The sequence below is a fragment of the Triturus cristatus genome, chromosome 12 (assembly GCF_964204655.1).
Source record: "Triturus cristatus chromosome 12, aTriCri1.1, whole genome shotgun sequence".
In the NCBI taxonomy this organism is placed as follows: domain Eukaryota; kingdom Metazoa; phylum Chordata; class Amphibia; order Caudata; family Salamandridae; genus Triturus; species Triturus cristatus.
In genome coordinates this window covers 90,379,367-90,406,098 of record NC_140595.1, presented here as the reverse complement: position 1 = coordinate 90,406,098, position 26,732 = coordinate 90,379,367, and the positions used below count along the sequence as shown (strand labels likewise).

Here is a 26,732-nt window from a genome sequence, read left to right as displayed (position 1 = left end):
GGGGACACTACATTCAGTGACTCTACACAGAGGACAGTGAGGTCCCAGGAGCCCCATACAGCAATAAAGGCCTAATCCATCCAAAAGCCAGCAGAGAGAGCAGGGTCTGATCCTCGACAGCAGGCACAGTTTGGGCCACTAGAGTAGGAACAGTCTAAGACCACCCAACAAGCAGAGTCTGATCTCAGGAAGCATGCCTGTTCTGACGCCAGAGAGCAGACAGCGCCTTTGACTATTATGCCAATCAATCAATATCTTTAGGTGTGATAGGAGCACGTCTGGCATATGGTTTTCTTCTTACCTTTCCTAATCTCTAGTCTGGTGATTTTACTGCTGCTGGGTTTGCAGAGTCCTTCTGATGTCTTGATGTTGGGTGCCCCTTATGAGGGAGTGTATGGATAAATTGATCTACCTATGTGGGGTTTGTTAACCATGCACCTAGCCAAAGGACAGTGGAGCACTGTATTGGATCAAATGCGAAACTGCAGTCAATGTGTAAATGAAGGGAAGCTGGTTCTGAGAGTGGAGGTGGACTGTTACTTTGTCGCGATGTAGTGCTCTTAACGAGGAGATCCTCTATTGATCACCTTCGAATGATGCAGCAGGTCCTGAAGAGGATACACGAGGGCAGTAGGGACCAGCAGAGATCTACAAGTGCAAGTGATCATTTGCAAAATGTTCAGAGACCTCTGATGAGGCTTGCTGCAGCACGGGAGATGCTCTCCAGGGCAACAGGCAGGTGTCTGTAAGGCCGAGAGTAGGGCATTGGTGAGAGGGAACAGTACTTGTATGGCCATTGTAAAGCCTTCTGGGAGCGATGGCTTCACTCTCTGGAGAAGAGGTAGTTGATGGCAGGAAGCTTTTGTATTGAGAGCTATGTGCGTTTTGAATTTGTTTGCTGATATGGAAGTTTAGGGATTTGGTGATGCCTGCCTTCCCTGGACCTATTGTTTTTGATGAAATTAGCAATGAGCATGAAATCAATCTTGGTCAGACTTTGTCTGAGGCAGGCCATGGGCTTCATGGTTCGGATAGTTACGAGGAAAGGTGATGTCAAGATTCAATTGCGATCCTTAGCTAAAGCTCCGTGTCTTCTGCATCCTAGCGGATGCGGATATATAGGTTTGCCAGAAAGATTCTCACGAGTTTTACAAATGAGTTTAAAATTACTCGTGGGAGGAGAGAGCCTTGCGGAATTTCACATGCTTTCAAAATAAGATCAGTCAATAGGAACTACTGTGGACAATAAAGCTGTATTTATCAGTTATGACCAGAAACGCTGTAGGGCAGTGCTTTGAACCACACTCAATGTGCCAGGATGTTGTAGGGGGTTGTGTAGAGCATGGTACTGAATGCTTCAGAGAAGGTAAGAGAGTGAAGGAGGTAGAAGTTGTAAATGTCTGCAATATGCAGGCTGCCAACCACATGTTGGTGTCAGTAACATGCCGGACACCCAATCTGGAGTATGATGACCTCTACGCTCAGCTTCCAGGTCCAAACCTATTAATAGCCAGGATTCACACTCATCCCATTCGATAAACAGCATCATGATATAGGCTGAGCAGGGATAGACAGAATCTCAAAAGGGCAACAACAAACAATCTTATTCACTTAGGCGATAGGGCCTGACCAAAGAAAGCAGGCATGAGGGGATGAGGGGGCCACTCACAGCGCCATAGATTTTAGCTCCAAGAGCAGTCAGGGGGTGCCACCTGGCAGCACACATGGTCCTGGCTCATGAACCAGACAGGACAAAGAGTGGCCCCAGAAAGCCTGCAGGCTCTGACCATAATGAGCAAACTCAAAAGGATAGCATCAGAGCTCAAGCCTTTTGACTGCTCACACCGGGAAGGGGTTGTGTGGGGGTGGGTCCACAGGCCCACATTCTCCCCACCCGAGGGGTGTCCCAGACAGCACAATGACTGTGCCCCACCTATTTGTAACACAGTCAGTGTTCCCACTGCCAGATCCTTTGCCTCTCCGCCTGTGTCCAAGATGCAAGATTGCAGAGCCAAAGTGTTTCCTCATTTGCATGGGGGCAGAATGCCTCTTGAGATTGTGCCGCACTACATGTGTACTGGCGCAATCTGTGTTACAGATGGGCCACACAAGCATCACCTGCCCCTTCTGTAATAATAATGGTATGTAAAAGCAAATAGACACACCCATTCCACATCCGGGACACTTTTGGTAATACGGCCCCTGGACAGCATCAGAGTCTAAGCTCAACCAACCATTCTTTGCTTTTTAATCAAACCATTTTCCATTATGGAATTTGTTGTTTCACTTTTCCTCTCAGAAATATAATCTTAAAACTCACAGTCCACTTGTTATTGTTGGGTAAAAGCCAGGACTGGACAAATAGGTTACATATCCAGAGGGTCACTTAACAATTACTTAGATGGTAAGGGGGGGTTAACAGAGAGCAACAAAGCTCTGACCCCAGGAAATAATTCCAAAGAGCGGGTAGGATATAATCCGTGACAGCAGGTTGTGCTTGGCTTTTCTGGTAGTGTCCAATCCAGAAAGCTAGTGAGGGGTGAATGCAGTCAGGTCAAGGTATAAAGTTAAGGTTATCAGATGACTCCAATTAGGGACACTATACACAAAAGTAGAGTGGTGGTTCCAGGAAGTAGGAACAAGAATTGTTGAGACATTAAAAGTGGGTAGACAAAAAAGGCTGACAAGGGGGCTTAGAGGAGTGCAAAACCCTCAAGTTTCCATGTCCATGCACAAGTAGTTCATCTTGTCCAGCTCTGTGATTTGTATTCTAGTACTTGTTATGTTATAGAATTTATAGAGCGCTTGGCTGCCCCAGCAACTTGTGGTCCTATTTATCCCATCATTAGGTCCAGTGCTTGATTTGAACAGGTGGTTGTAGGTGTGGCCGACCAGAGCTCATTTTTTGGGGACAGGCACTTATTTTTCTCAACAGACTTTGATCCAGAACAAGAGAGGGGGAAAACCATAAAAGTGGGTAAGAAAAGGATGGAAAGAAGTGATAAAGCAGGAAGTCTGTGATTAAAAAGAACCTGCAAGAGTGAATTAAAGAGGCAGGGAGTGTCTGGTGGCACACGAAAGAGGTGCGAGCTGAAATCAAGACTATGCAGCCTTAGGAATAGGTATCCCAACCTTTGATAAAGTTGGGCGCGGTCCTCTGAGCAAATCTTTGAGCCCTGGCACTTGGATCTTTTACAAATAAGGCAGTTAAATGATCAGAACCAGAACTCTCACTATGAAAAACAACTTTGGACTGGTGAGCTACTCACACGTGGACCTGAGAAACTTTCAGAGTTCTGCGAGTTCCTTTAAAGGCGTGTGTATTAACAGCGACAAAATGAGTACCAGAGCTGCAGTAATCGTTAAGTAGTTGAACTATTCAAACAAAAAAAAAACAGAAGTAGCCGAACTCTTATCCCTCAGCATGCAAATTCCTGATATCCATACGGGAGTAGTTTAAAGAGTTCAGGCTTTTTGGTACTTAAAAGTCCTGTTTACTGAATTTTAAATCCACAATTACAGGTTCAGATTGCAAAGTAAAAACTGACTGGGTAAGATATTCCATGGACGCGTGAGAGTTCTGGTTCCCAAATATGACTTCTGTTCTGAACCTAGAGAAGAGGGCAGATGTGACTCGGACATCAAGGCGAAGGTGACCTCCTTACCCACATACAGGTGCCAGGGAGGGTGTGGAAGCCCCAGGGAAAGCAGCGGGGCCAAGGAAAGCAAGGGGGTTCTGGTTCACATGGACGGGGATGATGACAATGACCCGAGAGGTCAGAGAGCAAGGTAGAAGACGACCGGACTGGGATAACAGGCTTGGACATCAGAAATTGTACAATATTGACGTCAGTGATTAGAAACAGTGAATCAGACCAGTAAAGCCAGCAGACCGGAACTATCAAAGTAGGAGGGGTTTAACTAAACAAGCAGGCAGTTATTTACATAACACTCTTGGGAGAGGTCAGCAAAGATTTTAACTCTTAAAGGGTAGGAATATTTTCACTTTTCTGTTAGCTCGAATGGGATGGGCGTGATATTTTGTGTGCTGTAGGGGTTGGGAGATTTAAGAAAGTTGCGAAACTATGAACATTGTTAAACATTTATTAGTGTAAACTGCCACGCATTGTAGATCCCACAGAATAAGTTGGAAAAGCAGACAGACGATAGTGAAAGCGACGCTATAAACACCCTCTTACACAGACGGGGAATCAGCAAGACTGGGGGGGGCAGGGGGCACCGACCACTCATGCTGCACTGGAAGGTATAGGGGAGTCCTACTCACCTGGTAAAGACCGGTAGGGCCAGCACCAGGAAGTAGCACTAGCAGACGCCCGCCTAGCTCTGCTCCTTCCCGATTGGACAGTCCGGCACGTGACCAGGGAGAGCCAATAGGAGCCCGTGCGGATGTAAACACATCTGTTGAGGAATATCACTCACAGTCTAGGATAAACAGCTTAGGTCACAAAACGGCTTAGCGTTCACCAGCATGGTGGACAGGAAGGGAGCAAGCGGTGAGATAGTAAAGCTGACAGGGGGCGACACAAACGGAGATACAAACAGGAAGGAGAGCCAGGGAGGGTCGTGACCCCATTTGCCACCATACAGCTAAATCAGTAAATTAGATGGATTTTATCGAAAGATCAGTTGCTATATTGCGTTGTGTTTATTTAAACAGAATGAAAAAGCTTTGCCTTTCAGTATAATCAGTGCAGATTTTACGCAGTCTACTACACCAGAAGCAGTGCAGATGCTCTGTAGGCCCAGGTCTTAACTTTATCAGGTCCATTGTGTAGCTCACCCAGTCCAGATTTTTTTCTTAGCACACTGGTACCACTAAATTATCAACTAACCTTGGGTTCCGGAAGGCCTTTAAGTGGGATTAAAGAAGTTGGGGCTCTGTAAAGGGGCTAGCCTGTGTAATAACGGGTGTGGCTTAAACATGTAAACTACATTTCTAATGATTCTTAGTGTGCCACCCGACCAGCATTTTAGGTCCTCTCTGAGCTGTTTGAGTGCTTCCAGATATATAATCCAACAAGTGACCACATTGCACCTAAAACCAGACAGCACTATTGGCTTTGTCAATTGTTATTAGTTGTGAAGCTACTTCACACACATTTGTACAGAATCACAATTACAACTGGAATACATGGCCATTGTCCTGTACGCTCTGCACAGACACCAACGATTGGATGACCATGTATCCTAAATACCTTTTTTAGTTCTCTCGCCAAGCGTTGCAGTGCGCAGCGCGAGAAGTCTTGTAAGGGGGTTCTGGAAGCTGACCACAAGCTTGTGAGTGTGGATTTGCTTTTGCGGACTGCCATTGGCTTTAGCGTTTTTTAAAATTTTTAAATAAGGCACGCAATTGGGCAAAGGCAGCCGCATGTCCCACCTTTTCTCCGCCCATTCCCGTCCGTGTCTAGCACGTGCAGCAGCGCGCGTTCACCTCGCTGCCGCGCTCCCTCGCCCCCGCTCCTCAGTGGTGCGCGCGCACCACTGGTTTCCTTTCACTTTCGCGCCGCGCGGCCTTGTTACTTTCAAGGCCGTCCGGCCATTGCTTGTTTACAGTACAATCGACCTATGGCTAATTCTATCACCCAACGATCCATTGTAGCTCCGCCCTCCTTTTCACAAGTCTTCCTGTTCGTTGAGATGAAGAGCCCGTGCTCCCCACCCTCTATGTCCTACAGAGTCCTACTTGTGGATGCTCTGCCCAGCAACCTTTGAGTGACCACCTGCACCGGCTCTCATTAGTGCAAGGTCACACAGTGCGCTCTCCTCCCTCTTGGGCTCGCGAGGAACAGGACGGTGTGCGGGCTGTGTGTGCTGTCAGAGGGCTGCAGCAGGGGATCCGACTGTTAGTGAGTGCTGAGGATGGCGACCCTGCAGTGCTGCAATGGAGATGGGGGGCTCTTAGCCCCTCACTCTGTGTGGTGATCACGCTGTCTGTGCTGACCCTGCGAGACACAGGGGCCATCCAAGGTGAGTGTGAGCGCTGTGAAGAAGTGTTACCCTGGAGTCAGTCATGTACCCAGATATAGGTGTTTAGATCAACCTGCTGGCCTCCTGGAGAAACACTGATTTTCTTAGCACCAGACGTATCTTGTATAAAGCGCTTACGGTTAATAAACACTCTGTAAGGCAGTGAAGTTACTTCAATAGAGACCTCCCTGTGTCTCACCCTTCGTCTCTCTCTTTGGCTCCTCCCCCCCTGCACCTTCTGTATCATAAGATGACTAAAGGCAGTCAACATTTCTGATAATCTGCACAAATACATTTCTTCAGAGAAAACGTACTGCAATGTCACTGAAAAAAATATCATTTTTGTTTCTTATAGAAAAACACGTCAAACTACACCCACTGGGGGAGGGTGGTGAAACAGTCAGGGCTGCCCAATTTGGAACTGAGAAACAAGGTGCGACTCTCGGCGCTGCTAAGCATCCTGTGATTCTGGGCAAATCACTTAATCTCCCCGTGCCTAAAAACACAAGGATGTGACCTTATGTAAAGTAACTGGTGCTCAGGTAAAGGGCTCCATTACCTTTGAGTCGAGTTCGCGCTATATATTAAATTGCAGAAAAACCTGTGTTTATTTTTAACATTCCTAAGTATAAAGAAACCAAGTTGATTGACATATACAAAGTCTATGCCCACCAGGTCCTTTCACACATCGCACTTCAGCTCCTCATTGTGAATCTTAACTTTAGAGGTTGAAGTGCAAAAAAGTATGGGAGCTACGATGAGTGCAGTGGGGTGAGATCTGCGAATGTGGGGGCGGGGCCACAAGAAAGAACATTAGAACGGTTAGTGTAAAAAACTCGGAACCTGAAGGCACTGGCTTATCCCCTCCCCCAAATATATGGCACTATGTAACCAGGGCCACTGGAATTTTGCGGCAGGAAAGGGCCAAGTTATGTGGCAGGATTGAGTAAATTATGTGGCAAGAAAAGGTACATTTTGCGGCATAATGTGGCACATTTTTTAAAAGTATTACATCAATATTTCTTCATTTTTAAACTTGATAACACTGTCTGGACATTGATTGCACATCATTAGGACCAGTTGAAAATTCAAATATAGCAAGAAGCAATAGAAAGGTGACCAGTTCAACTTTTCAACAGGCCTTCGTCAGCGTGTCAACATCGCTGCATTATGAGTAACTTTTGCACCATTTGAGCTAGGAACATTTTTTAAAAAAAACCTGCACATTAAGCAGCAGATGATGGATTATGTGGCAAGTGCGTCAATTCTTTAATTATGCAAAAATGTCAGCGGTCGGAGGATCACACAATTCCAGTGACCCTGTATATAACAGATGTTTCTGCCGCAGTCAACCATTCTAATGAGATCATTTTAATGAGATTAGTGATAGTGGGTGGACCCAGGACCAGAGTTTCAAGGGAGGAGGTCCCAGCTCCGTGCTAACTCTCTGTGTGATTCTCGCCGCTCAAATTGTCTTTAGTCATTCTAAGAGGATCGCAGTAAATGGACCTACAGTAAGTGACAGTGAAAATACTGCAGGATATTACAGCAGATTTAACAACAGTGACCACCGGGTTCTGAGTGACAGCAGCAGGACTTTCAAGCTGCTGACATGGAATATCCCCTTAAGTGAGGATGGTGCCAGATCTTTACTCATTCGCTCACTCATCCACCCACACCCTCCTCTCATTGAGTTAAGCACCAGCTCTAGCTCTCAGGCACCAACATTTAAAATATATTTATTTTCATTTTGTTTCCAGTTTATAAAACATTCACAGTATCATTCTCACAATAAACAAAGGTGTACAAGGGTGAATGAAGTATTACCCGCATAATCGACTTTTCCTTGACTTTTAACGAGGTTAGTCAAGCATATGTGTTGACAGTTTTCCTATCTTTTCGCCTAATCTCAGCTGAAACTGCAACTCTTACTCCGCATCGTCACTAACCTATGTTCTCTAAAAACCCTTTCCTGTGTTCACTACATTCATGCCCTGTTTATCTTACTGGCAATTACCTATAAAATTGTTGGCGGAACGTGTCCCTATGTCGTGTTCTCTCCGCGAGGGCATTTTTATAGGGGGTAAATATGTGATTCGAGGGGCATCGTGTCTTCGTCTACCAGCTTCAGGAGATACTCATCACATTCTGAAACGGGCCTTCCGCCGCCCTCTGCATTTTGATGCCTTGCTGGTGCCAGGTCCACTCTACCTGTCCACTCTGTCTGGCTCTTTATAAAATACCAGAACCCGAACCGGTTCCACAATGGCGGTTGCAACAGTTTCTTTACTCTTGTGCTGCTTTACCACCGTGCTGGGAGCTCCAGGAAATGAAGTGGAAGGCAGATGAGATCCGGGGCTGGCAGCCTACGGGCTCAAGCTCCCTCCCACCCATGCATCCATAATCATCACCAAACTCGGTCCCAATACAACAATAAGCCTGCTTACTCCCCAGTTCTTTTCCGCATTCAGTGCCAGGACTTTCTCTGGAGGAGAACTCTTAAAAAAACGAGCATTTGCAATGCAATAGGTCTCGCATTAATAAAAGTTTTAGCTATCGGCGTTGCACATTATAATGCAATGCCAAGCGCTCAAGCTTTCAGTAATGCGAGACCTATTGCATTGTAAATGCTTGTTACCTACTGACAGGAACTGTGAGAAACTCACACTGGCTTCAGCCTCAACTCTTAAGCTTTTAATCGTGCCCTTCATAAACACCTGGAGGCAACTCAGTTCAAGCTATGCACTATACAAGGGTGATGTGCTACATGACAAGAAATACAGAAACACAACATCCTGGAAATAGCTTACTTAATCTTAAATTCCCTTACAGTGATAAACATGTGAAATGTAAATAGGAATTTAATTGCTGACATGGATTACATTAACATTTTTTACTTAATTTTCCAGAAACCGATTAATGTTTTCGCCAGTTAAGGACATGAATATAGGGACTTGTTTCAATGTCCCTTTCGAACTACTACGGGGTCTGAGACCCATAGGGACTTGGCCCACTTCTAGCCCAGGGTTTCGGAGTAGCATTCAACTTGCCATAAATCACGTCAATGCCCGTTCTGTAGTAGTAGATGCTAATAAATGCAAATAAAATGCAAAAAAATGCTTGTAGGCTTGTTCTTCTCATAATAAATTCAGAACTATAAGTGAAAATGCAAATAAAAAACCTGGTCTGGTTGAGATATAGACAAGTAAGCAGTGCTTCATGTGTACTATTGATGCAGGTTGTAGGCCCCTGCACCCAGTCTTGGTGACCATTACTTATTTTTCATTATAAGACTTTGACCCAGAGAAAGGCAGGAAGAGGTGGAGGAAGTGGGAAGAAATACACAGGGAAACAGTGAAAAAGGCAGAATGCAGGGATGAAAAAAGAACATGAACGAGTGAGATACAGAGACAGGACGTGTATGGTGGTGGAATAAAGAAGCATGCAGTGAAATCAAATCTAGGCACCTCTGAATTTTATAGGGACAGCAACTCCTAAGAAAAACATTGGACAGTTGCCTGCATTTTTACAAATTAAGTATTGTGCATGCACGTTGAAACCTGTGCGCAGGAGTAAACGCAAAACAGTGAGATACAGAGAAGCTGAGAGAGAGGGAGCGGTTACAGAGCAACAGTGAAAGTCTGTGAACAAACAAACGGGTGGAAAAGAGGATAAATGCAAAAAGAAGCGGAGACAGACAAGGTGCGGTTTGGAAAGGATTGATGGGATGAGGTCCTCCGAACAGTGGGTTAAGTTGTGCTTTCATGTCCTCTCTGTCTTTTTTCGCTTGTTCTGTATTTTTGCTCCAGCTAACTCCACATTTATGAGATCCAGTGGAGGTGACAACCTGTTTACGTTTCTGTTCATCTTCAGAGCAAGGTTGTACTGACTGAAGGAGGCCGAAAGCGTATATCCATTTCGAGTGAGGTTGGTTCAACCTGTCTCAACCCAGGCTATGCAGTCACTGCCAGTGATGGCAGCACGTTTGTAGTCCAGGGGCCAGTTTGTAGTCCAGGGGGACGTCTTATAGCATTGTAGCCCTGTGGGGAGGATGTCTACTGGCCCTTCCAAGTTAAAGGTCAATACTATTTCCAAAACAGGGGTTCCTTGCCTTCGTCATATAAGGAACATCTATGAAGGCTGAGTAGAAAGTGTGTTTTTATTTATAGACACATAGTGAATTAAAGAGTTAATTTGTACGCCATGCACGTGCTGCACAAGTTGGTCGTCCTCCTTTGGGAAGACTTGCTTGAAACATGCCAGCTTTGGGAAGACTTGCTTGAAACATGCCAGCTTTGGGAAGACTTGCTTGAAACATGCCAGCTTTGGGAAGACTTGCTTGAAACATGCCAGCTTTGGGAAGACTTGCTTGAAACATGCCAGCTTTGGGAAGACTTGCTTGAAACATGCCAGCTTTGGGAAGACTTGCTTGAAACATGCCAGCTTTGGGAAGACTTGCTAGAAACATGCCAGCTTTGGGAAGACTTGCTAGAAACATGCCAGCTTTGGGAAGACTTGCTAGAAACATGCCAGCTTGCACGTGCTCCTCCTTAGGGGGTTCTCCCCAAAACTGGTGGGGGACCCAGTGCATCCATTGGTTAGAGTAGGATTCTGCCGGAGTGAAACTCAGCCGTACCATGAAGTACTCATTGCATAGACCCTTACTGCCTCCATATCCTTCCTATACATTGCAGCTTGTGAAGTTCCCTGCCCATTTCTCATTGCCACCTGCCTACCAGAGGTGATGTAGTTCAAGAACCGGCTTCATGAATTGGGTGTTTGGGACTCTTATACCCAGGGTAGGATTTCCATTCCACATGATCCATTCCTGGTTGCTCTCGATAAGATGCCACTGATTAGTCTTTCTAAGATCACTTCTCTCCCTACGGTTATGCTAGGATTGTGAGATGGGGCACACAGGTCCTAATCTTGTCTGCTTGTAACTTTCAGTGTATCGTACAGTCTGCCTCAATCAAGTGACATTTTGTGTTCAGACTCCTAAGAGGTAGTCATACCAACAAGGAGTCTACCAGAGGGCATTCCCCTGATCACATTACTCCTTGGGAAAATAACCTGTTTTAGTCCATGAACTCCTCCAATTTTAAGGTAAAAAATGTGGGACTGAAATGTTAAAACAAAACTCCAACTGTGAACCTACTGTTTAGAGGAAAAAGAAACAACATGGTCAATGCATAAACTGCTCACAAAGGTTGTTTAAATTCCAATAATGTTATTTTGGGATTATTTGTATTTTTAAAAATGTATGTTTGAATTCTGTACAGAGACCGTAGATCATTTAAATGAGATTAGTTGTTTTAAGATATAAGTTGGCATTGCTCTTAAAATATTAAAATGCATTTCTATTATTTGATTAAATCTAGTTCCCAATGATAAGTTGTCATTTCATTGTGGTTAAATACCATAAGGTACAATTAATCCCCACTGTTTACCTCTTCCTTTGTTTTGATCTCTTTGAGATTTCAATCTGTCTTGCCATCTGGGGTTCTCTTTATGTTCGGCAAGTGTGTCTCTCTACTTTTAGCATGCATGCCCTGTGTTGCTGAAATATTGGTGGAGCTTGGTTATGGCTTTCCAGTTTTCTTAGCACTGGCAGACCCGGCATGGAACATTGATGGAAATCTGTTTTTATTGCACTCTCATGCAGTCTCTTCTGAGGAGAATTTATATCTGTGTCCTCTCTTCTTTTGAGAATGCAGTCTCTCTGTGTGCTTGTGGTTTTCCCGAGGGTGCAAAGAGTGTGACGGTGCCACAACGGCATGGGGGCCCTAGAGAAAGAGTGAAGGATTTCTACATAGGTTGGAATTGTGCTTCTGCTCTGGTCATGCTTGGAAGATAGTATATCAGATGAAAGTAGGATGCTTGAAAAATAGATCAGAGATTCATGGAGGAGGCCAAATCCTAGATTTTAGGAGAGGCCAGTCTACTTATGCTATATTAGGCAGGATTCTAATTAAAATGAGAAGGCCATCCTTTATGGTGAGGACTCTTGGTATGCCTAAAAACACTTTTATGAGCAGGTAAGAGGAGTGCAATGGTAACTAGTCTTTTTTTCTTCACGTGTTGGGTTTTTAACACTCACCATAGGTGAGTTCTGGGAAGCTATCTAAGGAAATTCCATCGGCAGTATATTCATTCTGGGAGAGTAATTCTATTGCACCCCTTGATAATATGAATAGTTTTTGTAATTTCTCTAATAGGTTGTTTGCGTATATAGTTTCCTAAGAAAACCTAGGTAGGATTCACCTGGTTGGTTGTTTATGGTGATGTACTAGCATTACCAGGTAGGATACATTGAGCCTACCGATTATTTGCAGGGATCCTATAGCCCTGATGAATGCCCCAGACCGGAAAGGCTACTTATCAAGGGCAGAAATATGTTGGTGATAAGTAGACGGGTTTGAGCCATTGCACTCCTCTTACCCGCCCATAAAAGTGGTTTTAGACATACCCAGAGTCCTCACTAATAAAGGTGATACCCGAGAAACCCTAAGGTATTTTTTAGATTATCTGGATCTCGCTTTGTCCAGTAGTTTTATTTGAGAACTCCCTTCTACTGCCAAGTCTTCGCAGAGGTTGAGTTCTCCCTGGTAGTACCATCTTACTAAGGTGGGGGAGACGATGATGAAGCATGACACTATTATGTGTGTGAGACATCCTTTTCCATAAAGGGTGGCCTTCCCATTTTAATTTTAATTAAAATCATGATTAATAGGGCATAAACTGACCTCTCCTAAAATCTATGTTTTGGTCTCTTCCATGAATCCCGGATCTATTTTTCAAGCACACTACTATGCTGTACTAGTATAGCACTATACTGGGCTATACTAGTTGTTTGTGGGAGGGACGTACGGGTGCAATTCCTCCACCTTTCTACTTTGTGATAATACTACTTGCTTGGCAGGTACTCCAGTGTTTGTGTCAGTAAGGGCCAGATGTATCAAAGAATTGTTTTGCGATTCTCAAATAGCGATTTTTAGAGAATCGCTATTTGAGAATTGCAAAACGAGATGTATTTGAAAAATCGCACTTCTTTTGTGATTCCTTAGCATTCCTTAATTGCAACTCACGAGTCGCAATTAAGGAATGGCTTCCCATTCATTGCTGTGGGCCAAGAGGCCCATAGGAATGAATGGGAATTGCATGCACAATTTGCGAGTACACAATAGGTACTCGCAAATTGCTCATGCAATTTCAAGGGTTCCAAAAGGACACCCTGTTGCACCCCTGAAATGTGCATGTGTGCACATGTGGTGCACATACATGCCCTAAGGGCACTAAAGGCATGTATGTGCGCCACATGGCACTTAAAAAAAAAGTGCTTTTTACTAGGAAACCACAATTTACCACCAACTTGAAGTTGGTGGTAATTTGCAATTCCTTACAGCAATATCGCAATTTGCGATGGCTTCAAGAATAGCATTTAGGGAATCGCAAATTGCGATTCTCAAACTGCATACGCAATTTAGGTAATCGCAAATAATTGCAATTACCCAAATTGCGATTAAAAGATGTTTCATACATTGCAAATCGCTTTTTTGCGATCGCAAACGGGCCTCTTCTGCGAAATGGCCCGTTTGTGATTGCAAAAAGAGTTGATGCATCTGGCCCTTAATGTTTAGTCTCACAACTCTAACTATAGGTATCCATGTGTGGGAAAGTCACATGTAGTAACTCCATCTTATGTGTGTATGGCTGCTGAGTGCACACGACTTCTTGCAGAGGCAAGCATCACTCAGGTGGGCCTATATCGTGTCAACATTAATGCCATGTCCATTTTGTGACTCTGATCCCCATTTAAGGTGTGTATCCAACTACTACTACTTACGGGGACAACATTGTGGTTAGAGAAGACATGATGTGTAGCAAATCTTTGTCCACTTTGTTGTTGCCGCACTCTAGTTAGAGTGCTTCTTTGTTGTTGAGCATGGTGCTATGCTACTGTTTCGTGGTTTTAATATCAACCTGCAAAGATGTTATAACCACAATATCGACCACCAAAGTATCAACAAAGTAAGTAGATGCCGGGTTTATATTAGTGAATCTATCATTCCCTATACATGCTATATATACTGGTAGTCAATATTGTTGATACAATACCGTGGCCGACTGATATAAAACAGGATATTGTGACGTGAATTCACTGAGCAAGACCATTTGTCCTACTGGGAAGGATGGGATGTAGCCCGTCAGGGTGGATCACTGTCCTCCACCTCTTGAGGACTAGTGATCCTGGGCGAGGGTATCTCCTCCATGGAGTATTGCCAGGTGAGGGGAAGGAAGCAGTTTATTGTACTGTATTGTAATTGTATTTATATAGCGCTTTCTACCCTTAACGAGGCGTTGAAGCGCTTTTCAGCGAATATCCCGCTACTCCAGGGTTAATAAGGATTAGTGGTGGATTATTAGGAAATATAAGTATATTATTAGTATAGGGAGGTAAGAGTTCATTTGAGCGGAGGACATGAGTCTGTTAGTTGGACTGAATAGAGTAATGGAGGGATAGAAAAGGTAAGAAAACCAGAAGCGTTAATTGGGAGATCACAGTAGTAAGTTGAGTTCTGGGATGAGTAAAGTAGAGATGCAGGAGGGAAGAGCCTGTAGAAAGGAATCAGGGAGAAAGAATCAGAATAGAAAAATGAGGTTTGGAATGAGTCCAGGAGAGATAAAATGAGCATTAAGTAGGGTTGTTCGGGAGATTAAAGCAGTAAACGAATTTTTGGGGTGAGCAAGGAGGTGTAGAGGAGGGAGGAGTCTAGGAAGGCACATGTCTTAGGAGGACTGGACTCTTGTGCCTGGAGCTTGGACGTGAGGGAAGGGTGGATAAGTGGCTCTTCGTCCGAATAGTGCCTCACGATCCTACCCACTAGTTAGTGGGGTATGAATCATATGCTCTCTTTGTGCAGGAGGAGTGTGACTGGGGATTTTAAGTTCTCACTGTGCTAGCCCTTTGAAGTGTGGTCTACACCCATGAGGCGTGAATTGTGATTTCCAGTTATCTCTATGTTGCAGTAGTGTTTTCCCGAATTCGTTGGGCACTCTAGCTAGTGATTTTCAGCAAGATGTACGGTGATGGAGCATATCTACTGATTTCCGTCTCTCTATATGCAGGCGGAGTGTGGCTAGTAATTTCAAGGTCCTACCGTAACCAGTTTGAGGCTATTGATTTTAAATCGGGTTTCTTTGGTGAAATATGGCCAGCAATTTATAGTGTGCTCTGTGTGAAGGAAGTGTGTCTGATTATTGGCAGTAAGATCTACAGAAAGCAAAGTAGGGCAATGCCAACTGGTCTGGCATTAGAGTGCCATCACAAGCAAATACAGATTTTCACAAATGCTGCTAGCTGTGTTGCCTACACAAATACTGCTTATCACTTCTAATCCATCGCTTTTGGCTTTGTTAATGCTGGGGAAAAACGTAGCAGCAAGGATTGCTTTCTGTGTAGGATGCACGTAAGAAATACAAAATCAAATATGACAAAACAACATGATGATCATTTGTACTTTTCAGGTGTTAAATAGTCCCCCGTGCATTTCAATGAACACACCTCCCACACGCCAGCCAGCCAACGGCATGAGGTGTGAGAAAAGCTACTCTGTGCGGAGTCAATGCTACACTCTATGCATATTTTAAAGAATGTGTAATATGGGCTTGCAGGCATATGCACTGTCAAGCCAGACCTAAAACAGATTGCCCAGCAAAGGTAAAAAAGGAAAAAGTTGGAAAAAGAAAGGTTGTCTTACATTGGATGTTGGTCCAGCATGGCTGGGAGCCTGGGGTCCTCCAGGGGGCCCGCTGGCTTGCCCTATGTCTGCCAGACTCTGCTCCAGAACCGGACAGGTTCTCTGTAGTAGACTCTTCCCCAGGACGGCGAGCTCTCTGGTGGGATGGTGGCTCCTCCGAAGTGTGGTGTGATGGCAAAGACATGCTGGGGAATGTTCTGCTTCTTGGAAAAAGTGGAGACAAGAGCACAGACAAGCCTGGATTCTCCAGCAGAGGCAATACTCCTCTGTAAGGCGGGGAGTAAGCCCCAACTGGGGATAGTCGGATGGGCAGAAGTCCCTCCGGGGACAGGTAGGGCAGGTTCTTGCCAAGAAGGCAGACTTCATCGCAGGATAAGGCCTTCAGGTGTTGATGGAAGGGACGGGCCAGTGCCACACTAGACAGGTTCTCGATGCTTCCTGAACTGGAACTGGACGAGGGCACCGCGAGGTCCTGGTTGCAGCTCACGGGTTCTTCACCTGCTGAGAAACGGAGGAGCAGGGACGGGAATTGCAGCGTCTGGGGTCTCGGACAGTGGGAGAACAAGGAGCTAACTGTAGCCAGGTTTGAGCATTTGCAGTAGAAAACAAGGAGATACAGTCAGCGGTGGAGGCGCAAACAAAACATTACCAAACCGGGAACCAAAGTGTGCAAGGAGGGATTCAAAGAGAATGGTGTAATAGATGCAAAAGAGTAATGATCACATTGTAGGGAGATGGGTTTGGATTCAAAGATGGAAGAAGGATCATAAAAGGTAGGAAGCAAAATTGTAAGTAGTAATCCAGGGGAATTGAAAAAAGAGAGAGAGAGGGGAAGTATGAAAAAGTGAGGAATTGTGGGAGGAATAAGGCAAATTGTAGAAGGAGTAACGATTGCCAGAAGAAAAGGAAGAAATGCAATGGGGGTAGTTAGGAATTTCAAGGGTAAAATTGTATGTTGTAAATAAAAAATAGAAATTGAACACCAAACCAGTTGGAATTTGAAGCAAAATAAGCAGGGATTGTAAGAAGAAGTAGGAGGAAAGGCAGGGGATTTAAGAGGCAAAGAAAAGAGCATCATAGAGGTCACAAACCATAACATATGAGGGGGGTTAGCAGGGTTACATAGAGAGGGCACGGAAGTCAAGAAAGAGAGATGGAAGAAATGCGTTAGTTGAAACCCCAGATGGCAGTGCACATTTAACAATGAAAATGAATGAGTACTCTGCCTCCCTCCAAGATTTCCAGATACTCCCAGGACCTGCCGTAGGCACCATTCTTAGGAATGAGTAACAGAGGTACTCTCTCAAGTTTAAAGGGGATGACTATAGCAACGCGATGGACTTGACACATTTGCTTTTTACCTGATTATCTAACTAACTTTTCATACCATTTCCTAAGCAATGGGCACCTGTGCACCAAACCCATTTCTCAATTTTGCTTTTTCATCAGATACTAGCCATTCTCAGATTCCAGTGGCTTGTTCTTTCTTTGATATCTTCTAATACGATTTTGAGTAAGTAGTAGTTAATTCTATTCTTTTTGGGGGAGACACAAAGGCCCATTGGATTTGCTTATATTTTCCCAAAATTGTTTCTTCTTTTCTAATAATCTGCCCTTTGTATGCCGATTTCGACTCAGCTGTTGCTAAATTAAATAATGTGATGTTTTATTTAACAAAATTGAGGCATGTTGGCAACCCATAAATTCCTGCAGTTCAGAAGTTTTACAAAAATTAATATTGCTGCATTTCTTTTTATCAATGATCATACATTATTTTGTAGTTGTAAAGGGCCAGACAGTACACCATGTAGTTCTTAGTTCTCACTTTATTTAGGTGTTTATTGAGTTCCAGACAGGCTCACCGCTCACTTAGCCAGGAATCCATTTTATGTTATTGCTTCTTCTGGTCCTAGCTATTAAATACCTAAACACAACTGCTTCAAAACATTTATATTAAAACAAAATAATAAGATACCTAATAACCAAGTAATCCCAAATTTGAAAAACTAATTAATCAATCTAAACCTTGCCTGAAACTTAAACCTACTGCAAACCTTATGACCAAATTACCCTAAAGCAGAAGTCTGCCCAAATGTCTTGCCTAACACCTAAACCTAAATCGGACCCTAAAACTAAAGCCAGCCCTAAGATTAATGCTACTCTTATGCCCCGAACCTTATCTTCGATTTCAATGTCAACAATTTGGTTTAAAAAAACGTGATCATTTTCAACCCAAAATATTTCGAAATTAAACCATTTCTGCATCATATTTTTGGTATGTTTATTTTAAGTGTTTTCATTTGATCTGTTATGACTGCATGAGCTCTTTCTCCCAAGGAGTTTTAAGAAAGATTTCGGTATCATTACCGTATACATGAGTGTCAAAGGATATATATTTACAGCTGTTTTTCACACAAAAACACCCCTTCTTTTGGTCTGGCGTTAGCCAAGACCTTTTAATTTTACTAATATTATATATAGACATATCTGCTTATAGGGGCTTTCAGGCAACTATCCTAATCCATTGATTTGTTGTTGTGCCATTCACATTTTTCTTCCTCCCACTACAACATATAGCATGGGGCAGTGGGTCAGCCCACTTCAGCCATTGGATAATTTCCCTCTGAGTGACATAATTCTACTCTTTCAGTAGGCTGTTCTATACACAAAGGAAATCTCTTAAGTGCCAGGGACTACAATAGCAATTTATGCTTTTTTAGGCTGAAACATATTTTAACCAATGTTTTGTTTTACATTGATGAAGGCCTGGCAGCTTCACCAACAATAAAGTTCTGCAAAAAACATGACAAAACAAAACAAGTATTACCAAAGCATTACCGCCAGACCTTTTGGCTTTGCCAATGCTTGTTTTTAAATATGAGCATGAGTACGGTATGCAATGAGATAGAAATAACAGAAAATAAGCGGTCTCCATTTTATGAGGCAGATGCTATTTAATAAAAATAACAACTGGCTCCAATTTCATTAAAAATGTCAAATTAGCAATCTGTAATCATTTAGAAGAGGTGACTTGACATTTAACCTTGTCCATTATGTTCATGGGTTAGACCAGAGGTAATGCCATGGCTGACACTGCAGCAAGAGAGAGCATGTTACAACCAGTGCAGATGGTGCCTTTAATGAATAAATCAATAGAACTTCACAGGGTTAGGTCCATAATCAGTAAGGCTAGGCCTTATATTAAACAGAGAAACAACACAAGTGCCAGTACTGATATCATTTCACACAATCATATACCACCGAGATCACACAATCACACACACATGTTATGACCATCAGGTATTTTATTAATTGTTTTTCTTTTACACTTCAAGACCTTTTTTGGGGGAGTTTTTTCTTTACTCAATTCACATGAATTACTTATACAGACTTATCAATACACAGAGAAAACATCAATAATCTATACAAAAGAAGAAAAAATCACAAGTTAACACAAAATTACACAAAATTGACAGAAAACAATCAACATTTTGTATGCTTAGGTTTTGTTGTTTAAGATTATTTACAACAATGCCCTTGGGGCTTTCATCATTATATAAATTCTGCTCCTTTCCTAGTGGGCCAAAACTAAACAGTGTCCATACTGGGCCCCATTAGAGATCACAAAAACCTTCCAAATTGAGTTAAACAACAGAACCTAGGCCACAAGGAAGTTCTTTTAATAGTGTTGCATGCAAAATTGTGATTGTTTTGTGTCGATTCTGTGTAATTTTATGTTAACTTGTGATTTATTTCTTTTGTACAGATTATTGATGTTTTCTCTGTGTATTGATAAGTCTGTATAAGTAATTCATGTGAATCAAGTAAGGAAAATACTCCAAAAAAAAAGGTCTTGAAGTGAAAAAGAAACAGAAAAACAATTAATAAATACCTGATGGTCATAACATGTGTGTGTGATTGTGTGATCTCGGTGGTAAATGATTGTGTGGAATGATATCAGTACTAGCACTTGTGTTGTTTCTCTGTTTAATTAAAAAAGCATAAAAAATATCCAGCTCATTTAGAGACAATTGTTGCTAGCTGATGTTAAGGAAGCACAATGGTCTGCAACACCAGAAGAGGAGAGAAGGTGGAGTGATGCTGGATGTGAGCAGAATGATGAGGGAATTGTCGGTCTACTGGAATGAGAGGCCTGTGGCCCAATGCAGTATGTTCCTTTCCCATACAAGGCTTGAGCATGGACCCTCTGATATTGCACAAGGGGGATTAATACGCAGATACATTTTGCTTCCCAGTGAATGGATAGAAATATTTTCTGGTGTGGGTGGATACGTTTTCAAAATGGATGAAGGTGTTTCCAACAAGGAAGACTGATGTTGGAATGATTGTGCGATGCTTGATGAAAGATAGCATACACAGGTTTGGGGTTCCCCAGGGCATAAATAGCAACAGAGGGAAGGGGGGACTTTATGGCGTTTTTGGGAATAGAGTGGAAACAGCATGTCCCATACCGCATCCCAAAGTTTAGCCCAGGGGAAGAGGATGAACTCCAAAATAGAAAATTGATTAGTAAAGACAACTGACGCAACAGGCCTGAAATTGACTGATGCTCTGCCTTTAGTACTGCACACCATAAGGGCAAAGCCATCTAAAGCAACTCTGGAGACATGGTCATGGGGAGAAAAATAAAAGATGTTTCTGTTAGTTCTAGGTGGACTGGACCACAGACGCTGAACGGACAACCTGAAGGGATTAATGGAACAAGATGCAGAGCTGCAACACCAACGCCTGTGATAGAGGTACCAGTAACTGCCGAGCATCTGTCACCAGAGGAGCTGCGCAACACACCAGACAAGGAGTGGACAGACCAGACCATTCTTAGGGGCCACATTGAGGGCTCATCATTAAGTGTCACAGGGAGTGACACTAACTGAAAGGTGATGGTCTGCACCTGCGGAAAAATAGGCTGAAGAGGACAACGCAGGGCAGGTCCATGAAACCACCCCTGAACAAGACGTCTGTGGACCAGGTGGAGAAGCAGATGGCAGCACACTGCGTGCCTTTAAATTATTGATACTTCCAGAAAGTGCCATGGAACTGAGTGACTAAGGGACACTGTAGCAATATGCATTGCATAGTGCAAACAATATTTGTTAGACACTTAATTATGAATATGCTGTCTATATTATGAACCACCGGCTGATATAATGCAACAGGAAGCACTGTGTAATGCCACCCAAAGATATGTAACTATGTATATATTTTAGTTTTTACACTAGTGTTTGATAAAAAAATATCCTAAAGGGGCCATTGTTGAATAAAATATATATATATATGTCCATATACTTAAACTATCTCACTTCTCCCTGTTACAAGCTGGGAGCTGCTCAAGCTTCAAATGACCTTGCCTGTGCAAGCTTCAACAGCTGTTCAGAACCATCTTAGAGGTCACTTTGCTTGTACTGACGTCCATGTTAGTTTGCTCACCAGGTTGTTCATTTCTACCCACACTACATGTCTGTATTATGATTGGCACAGTATATAATTGGCATGGTACTGAGCTTGCATTTCTCTGTTGCCTATATTTGGCACCCTGTCCTTTTTTTCAGTTCTGCTGTATATGGCCCAGAAACCATTCATGCAGGGAAGAAGCAGATTGATAGCACCACTGTGTGCACTGACTTCTTCCTTGCTGGCCTGCAAGCACGTATGGGTACCAACAAATATATGTTATTTTGTTCCTGAGCAAACCGCTGTATTGTGTGTTTCTTTCATTGCTGCTTGGAGGGTGCAAAAGTTTTTCCCTAACAGAACAGACCAAAGTTTATTTTCAGGCCCCGCTGCAAATGCTGCCATACGGAGGAATTGGTGAATACAAAGGCTGCCAGGTCTTGATTCTACCTCGTCCAACTTTAATCTCTTAGCTACACTTAATGTCTCTTTATCTCATTCTTTACGGTTCTTTTTCATCCCTACTCTTTCCATTTTATTTTACTGTTTTCTTATCTTTCTCTTCCTTCTTCGTTCTCCCTTTTCTTCTTCTTTCTTTTTTATATGTCAAAGTCTGATGATGTAAAATGAACTCCGGTCCCCAAAAACGCATGTGGGAGTCCACCACCTACAACCACCATACCCACATTAAGCACTCGATGTAACCTGGGAAAGGACTGCGAAGACCGTCTTCCTTGTGGGGTGTCACATTCCTTCTTTCAACCTGATGCAGCCCAACATGAATAGAATAAGCTCTACCTACAGTGTGCTGATTGCTTCCGCTGCAAGTACTGGGACTTCAAATATGACGCATGCAATAAGAAGGTGAACTTGGGTGCGTCAAGACTTGATGCTTCACCAATGTCTTTATCGTCAACCATTTTTTAGGTGAAGCTCGGAAGCCTCCTGAGAAGAGGAGAGAGCCTTCTGGAGGGGTAAGCATGTGCTGTCGTGTAGGTGTAAAGAAACACCGAATCCAAGCAAAGTAGGGCTAAATTGTAACAGGCAGACACTCCCCATTTGCAAATTCCGCTAAATATAATGTGGTGTGGGTGTTGGACTGGTAACCTCTGGGTGCAGTTCTTATGTTCAGGCACACTATGAATATGTACAGTGGCAGTACGGTGGAACCCACACTCCAAATGTAACGAAGAAAACAAAATGTAATCCTTCTTAATTTCAAGTGTTTTCAAATCTTCTGTTTATTATAAAGAGATGCACAAGGTCCAGATGTCCCTGCTGACACGTGTTTCGCTAGGGCGAATATGCCAAGAACCTTTCCAAGGCTTCTAAAGCTAATGCAAAGTTCTTACCTTATATTTCAGAGTAGCAACAGCTATGTTGATATAGAGCGAGTGTGCCCGCTATATATGAGCTAGTCAAAATGTAGTGGTGGTCACCACGTAGCATAGTAATAGAAAACTTGGAGACTGGGCTGCTGAAGCTTCTACCTGAAAGTAATGCTGTTGGGGACTTTCACCACAGTGACCGACTAGGAGGCTTTTGTGGCAATTACTGTCTGCATAAATTCAGTTGTGGGCACATTTTTTAAGCCCTCCTATTGTGTGAAATTCCATATGTGTATCACAAGAAATTTATATGGGACAAAATACCAGATGTTATACATTACAAAGACATTGCAAGTCACAGAAGCGTTCCATGACCAAATAGAGGAACAAGGTTGGATGCGGAGTTCCAATATAAGGTCCTGGAAACCCAAGGTACTTTATTCCTTATAATACACCGTCACACCATCACCCTCCCATAAACAGCTTACATTCTTGGTCGGCTGCTCTTTCATAAGAAAGAGATGGGGTGTGGGCAAACAAAAAGAATACAAGTAGAATCCCTAGTACATAATTATTATATTTGTTGCAAAAAGATATTAGAAAAAGTTTCATACAAGTCAAATAAAAACAATGCTGTAGATCAGACTCTGTCTTCCCAATAATAACCTAAAGCATGCCAAAAATAAATATGTTGCCATAAATACCTGCTTTCTGCCGATCACTATTGACCTAGAAAAACAGAACAGAAGAAGGAAAAGCCACCGTTTGTTTTCGCTGTTTGATTAGCACCTTTAATGATAGTTCTGCCTATCCCTTTCGGCTGCTCGCTCTGGCAGGGGGCACTGTGATGTCAGAAATCAATTTTGATAATATATTACTGTTGAGCAGCTAGGCCATTTTTTTTACTACAGGTAACTAGAGATCAGTGGCGTAGCTCGCCCTTTGGCCGCCCGTGGCAGTCAATGCGTTTGCAGCGCCGCTGCGGCTGCAAGTAAGAGTGGGGGATGCTGGCGATTCATGCGTTTGCGGCCCCGTGACAGCCGCAAGTAAGAGCGGGGGGAGGCTGCCGCCCTCAAAACTTGTGCCACCTGGGGCAGACCGCCCCACCCCCTTGCTCCGCCACTGCTAGAGATGTCACTAATCTCCCGTAATAAGGAATCGGAGACCGGCTTATATACAGGGTTTGCAGGGTGGCTTTATGTGTGCTTGTAATTATCAGGAAGCAGGTTGCGCCGCCGGTGCATCACGCGACATGACGCCCCAGCGGCGCAAGGGGCTTGTAAATAAGCCCTTTGTTTCTATTGTTACAACAACATTAAAGGTGACAAAACAGTAGTAAATGTACTTCAGCCCAACATTGGATTAAGTCAAGCACCACACATGGCCGCTCGCAGGTATTACAACCCATGCCCAAGTAAGAGAGGCAGGATCTTAAAATAACACCCCATGGGAAATAATGTTAAATTAATAATATTTATTTCGACTTTTGAAATATGTGCGTATTTTCTTTACTGTAAAAAATGTTTATGGAATTATTAGATAATTATTTTTATCATTATGTAATATTCTTATCAGTGATTTCATTTTTTTGCTCATTTTGTTATTGAAACAAAAACTAAATAAAACTTTTTGACAAACATGAGGATACATGGAGACATTAACATTGCATATTTCATTTGTAATATGACACCTACTGAGCCCACCTCTCCTGTTCCCTCTCTCTTCTGTTCTAGGTCTCTCTTCTTTTCTTCACCTCTGTCCCGGTTTTACTCATCGCCTTCTCAGTTCTCGTCCCATCGTATTTTCCTGCCTGTCTTCTCTGTTGCTCTTCTCTTTCTCTTCTCCTCCGTTCCTGACCTCTTTCTTTATCGTTATTACCACTCTTGAACTCCCTGCTTCACTGCTGTGTCCCTTCCTTGCAGCTGCTCTTGACACTTCTCTCCCTCTTCGTCTTTATCTCTTGTGAAATCCTTCCTTTCCTCTTGTCCCTTCCTTCCAGCTTATCTTGACGACCCCCAAACCTACTGCTCTCTCTTCTCTGCCTTATTGATCCTACTCTCACTGTCTTCTGCTTTAGCTTCATTTCTCCTGTGCTCCCTGCTCTCCTGTTATTTCCCATTCCTTCCAGCCCCTCTTGACCTTCAGCCCCCTTCTAATAGCTCCCTCTTTGATCCTGTACTCACTCTCTTCTGCTTTCTCCTCCACTTTCATGTGCACTCTGCTCTCCTGTTATTCCCCATTCCTTCCAGCTCCTCTTGACCTTTCAACCCTTCTCTTAGCACCTTCATTGATCCTACTCTCTCGTCTGCTTTATCTTCATCTCTCTTGTACACCCGGCTGTTCTGTTATTCCCCATTCCTTGCAGTCTCTCTTAACCTTTAGCCCCGTCTCTCTTATCTGCTTCATTGGTCCTGCACTCACTCTGTTCTGATTTCCCTTAATCTCTCCTGTGAGCCCCTCACTCATGTTATTCCCCTTTCCTTCAAGCCCCTCTTCACCTGTACCTAGAACCACTATGTGCGATTCTCAGAAACGCTGGGATTCTCTTCCACCTCTACGCTGACGATACTCAAGTATACATGAGAATCTCTTCATTTGAAGACCTTGCCCTCCTTTCAATCACGCTCCTAAAGATTCAAAACTGGATGTCTAACTATTATCTAAAACTCAACCCAACTAAAACTGATTTTCTTTTAATCTTGCCTCCGAAAGCAAAAACTGCAGTACAGGAATGGATGGCCAACTTTCCCGTCCTGATTGGCTGCCCTGCCATTGTCCAGAGTGGTAGAGCCCTTGGTATCACCCTCGACAATCATCTCAGTCTCCACAGCCACATCACAGCTGTAGGAGAGTAGGGTCTGCTTTCTATGTTCACCCCCACTTTTTGCTTTTGCTTTACTGGTTTTCGACTTAGATGTGGCTGTGGGCCTGCTAATCAGACCCACAGCCCTGCTGTTCTCTCTCTAAATTAATACTATGTACTTTAGGTGCATAACCCATTTGGATAGGATCACCTTATTGGCCCCTGTACAGTGTACCCTAGGTACCCAGGGCATAGGTGTACCCTAGGCCTACCAGGGGCTGCAGCATGTATTATGCCACCCCTGGCCTGGCCTTCCATTTTGACACAACTGGCTGATCACTCAGCTGGGGCAAGGTCGTGTAATCACCCCTTGCTTAGGTGTAGTATTCCTATACCTAACTTACATATAGACACATGTGTACCTATCAGTCACTCCTATGGCAGGCCTTGACAATCCTGGAGGCAGAGTGCTTGGTAACATGTGAGATGGTGCTCTAGCATGAGCTGAGCCTGTCTGCAGCTTTCGGAACCTTGTCCTTATAGCTGTTCTATGATATAGCCTACCATATACTCTTAAAGTGCCTTATAATCTTAGACGGTTATGGTAACTATGGTTTGGCTTTATCGAAACATGTCGTGTAAGGTGTCTAACACTGTGGAATAATACCCCCATGCCATTTCTGGACATGAGAATATTATTCCCCCCTTCTAGAGGGAAAGACATGTTAAAATCATACTTCAACTGTTAGCCTCTGACCAAAGCCTCAGCATCACAAAATGGATGCTGCTGCCACGACACAAGTCTGACCTCCTGCAGCTGGGAGTGATCCCAGCCAGGGAGGCCTGGACAATAGGTTTCCTGCTTGGGGAGGTGCTAGCACCTCCCCAGACAGCCTTTAGTGTATTGGGGCAGGGTGGGCTGAAAGGAATGAGACATGCCTGGGGCACACAAGGTGTTCCTTGCATAGTCCAGTTCAAACCGGCGCTGGGGCACTCCAGCCCCAGCTCTGGCGCGAAACTGGACAAAGGGAAGTGGGTGTAACCACCCCCTCCCAGGTCCCACCCATAAGGCGTGACCTAGCAGGTATCCCAGCCCCCCAGATTAGTATAAGAGTGGGAGTTGGGCCTCAAGACTTTAGATTATCCTGAACCTGCAAAACTGAACAGAAACTCTGGACCTTCGACATTCGACGAAAGAAGAAGACTGAAGAATCTCCCTTGTAGCCAAGGAGTGGCTACCCTGTGCAAACAGGCACCATCAAGAGACTACCCTTTGCTTTGCCCACGTTCTACGAGGAACCGACTGCAGAGCCTGACCAGAGCCTTGACTTCCAGACTTCTCCGACCCTGATCCACATCCACAGCAAAGCTGAGATCCGTGGAGGCGACGAGCGACGTGGGACCGGCTACCTGGAAAAAGTGGCTAGTAACTTAAAGCGC

General features: G+C 43.7%; 1 protein-coding gene across 3 annotated transcripts in view; it reads right to left on the bottom strand.

Moving 5' to 3' along the window:
* RUSC1 (RUN and SH3 domain containing 1) overlaps positions 1–26,732 on the bottom strand; it is a 145,486-nt gene that overhangs the window by 73,079 nt on the left and 45,675 nt on the right. For 2 of the 3 annotated variants that reach the window (XM_085639441.1, XM_085639439.1), the window contains exon 3: positions 15,750–16,322. The exons of the other annotated variant lie outside the window; for it this stretch is intronic. In XM_085639441.1, coding sequence (XP_085495567.1) covers positions 15,750–16,322 — 573 coding nt within the window. The remainder of the gene's footprint in view (positions 1–15,749; positions 16,323–26,732) is intronic. 3 annotated transcript variants of the gene reach the window in all.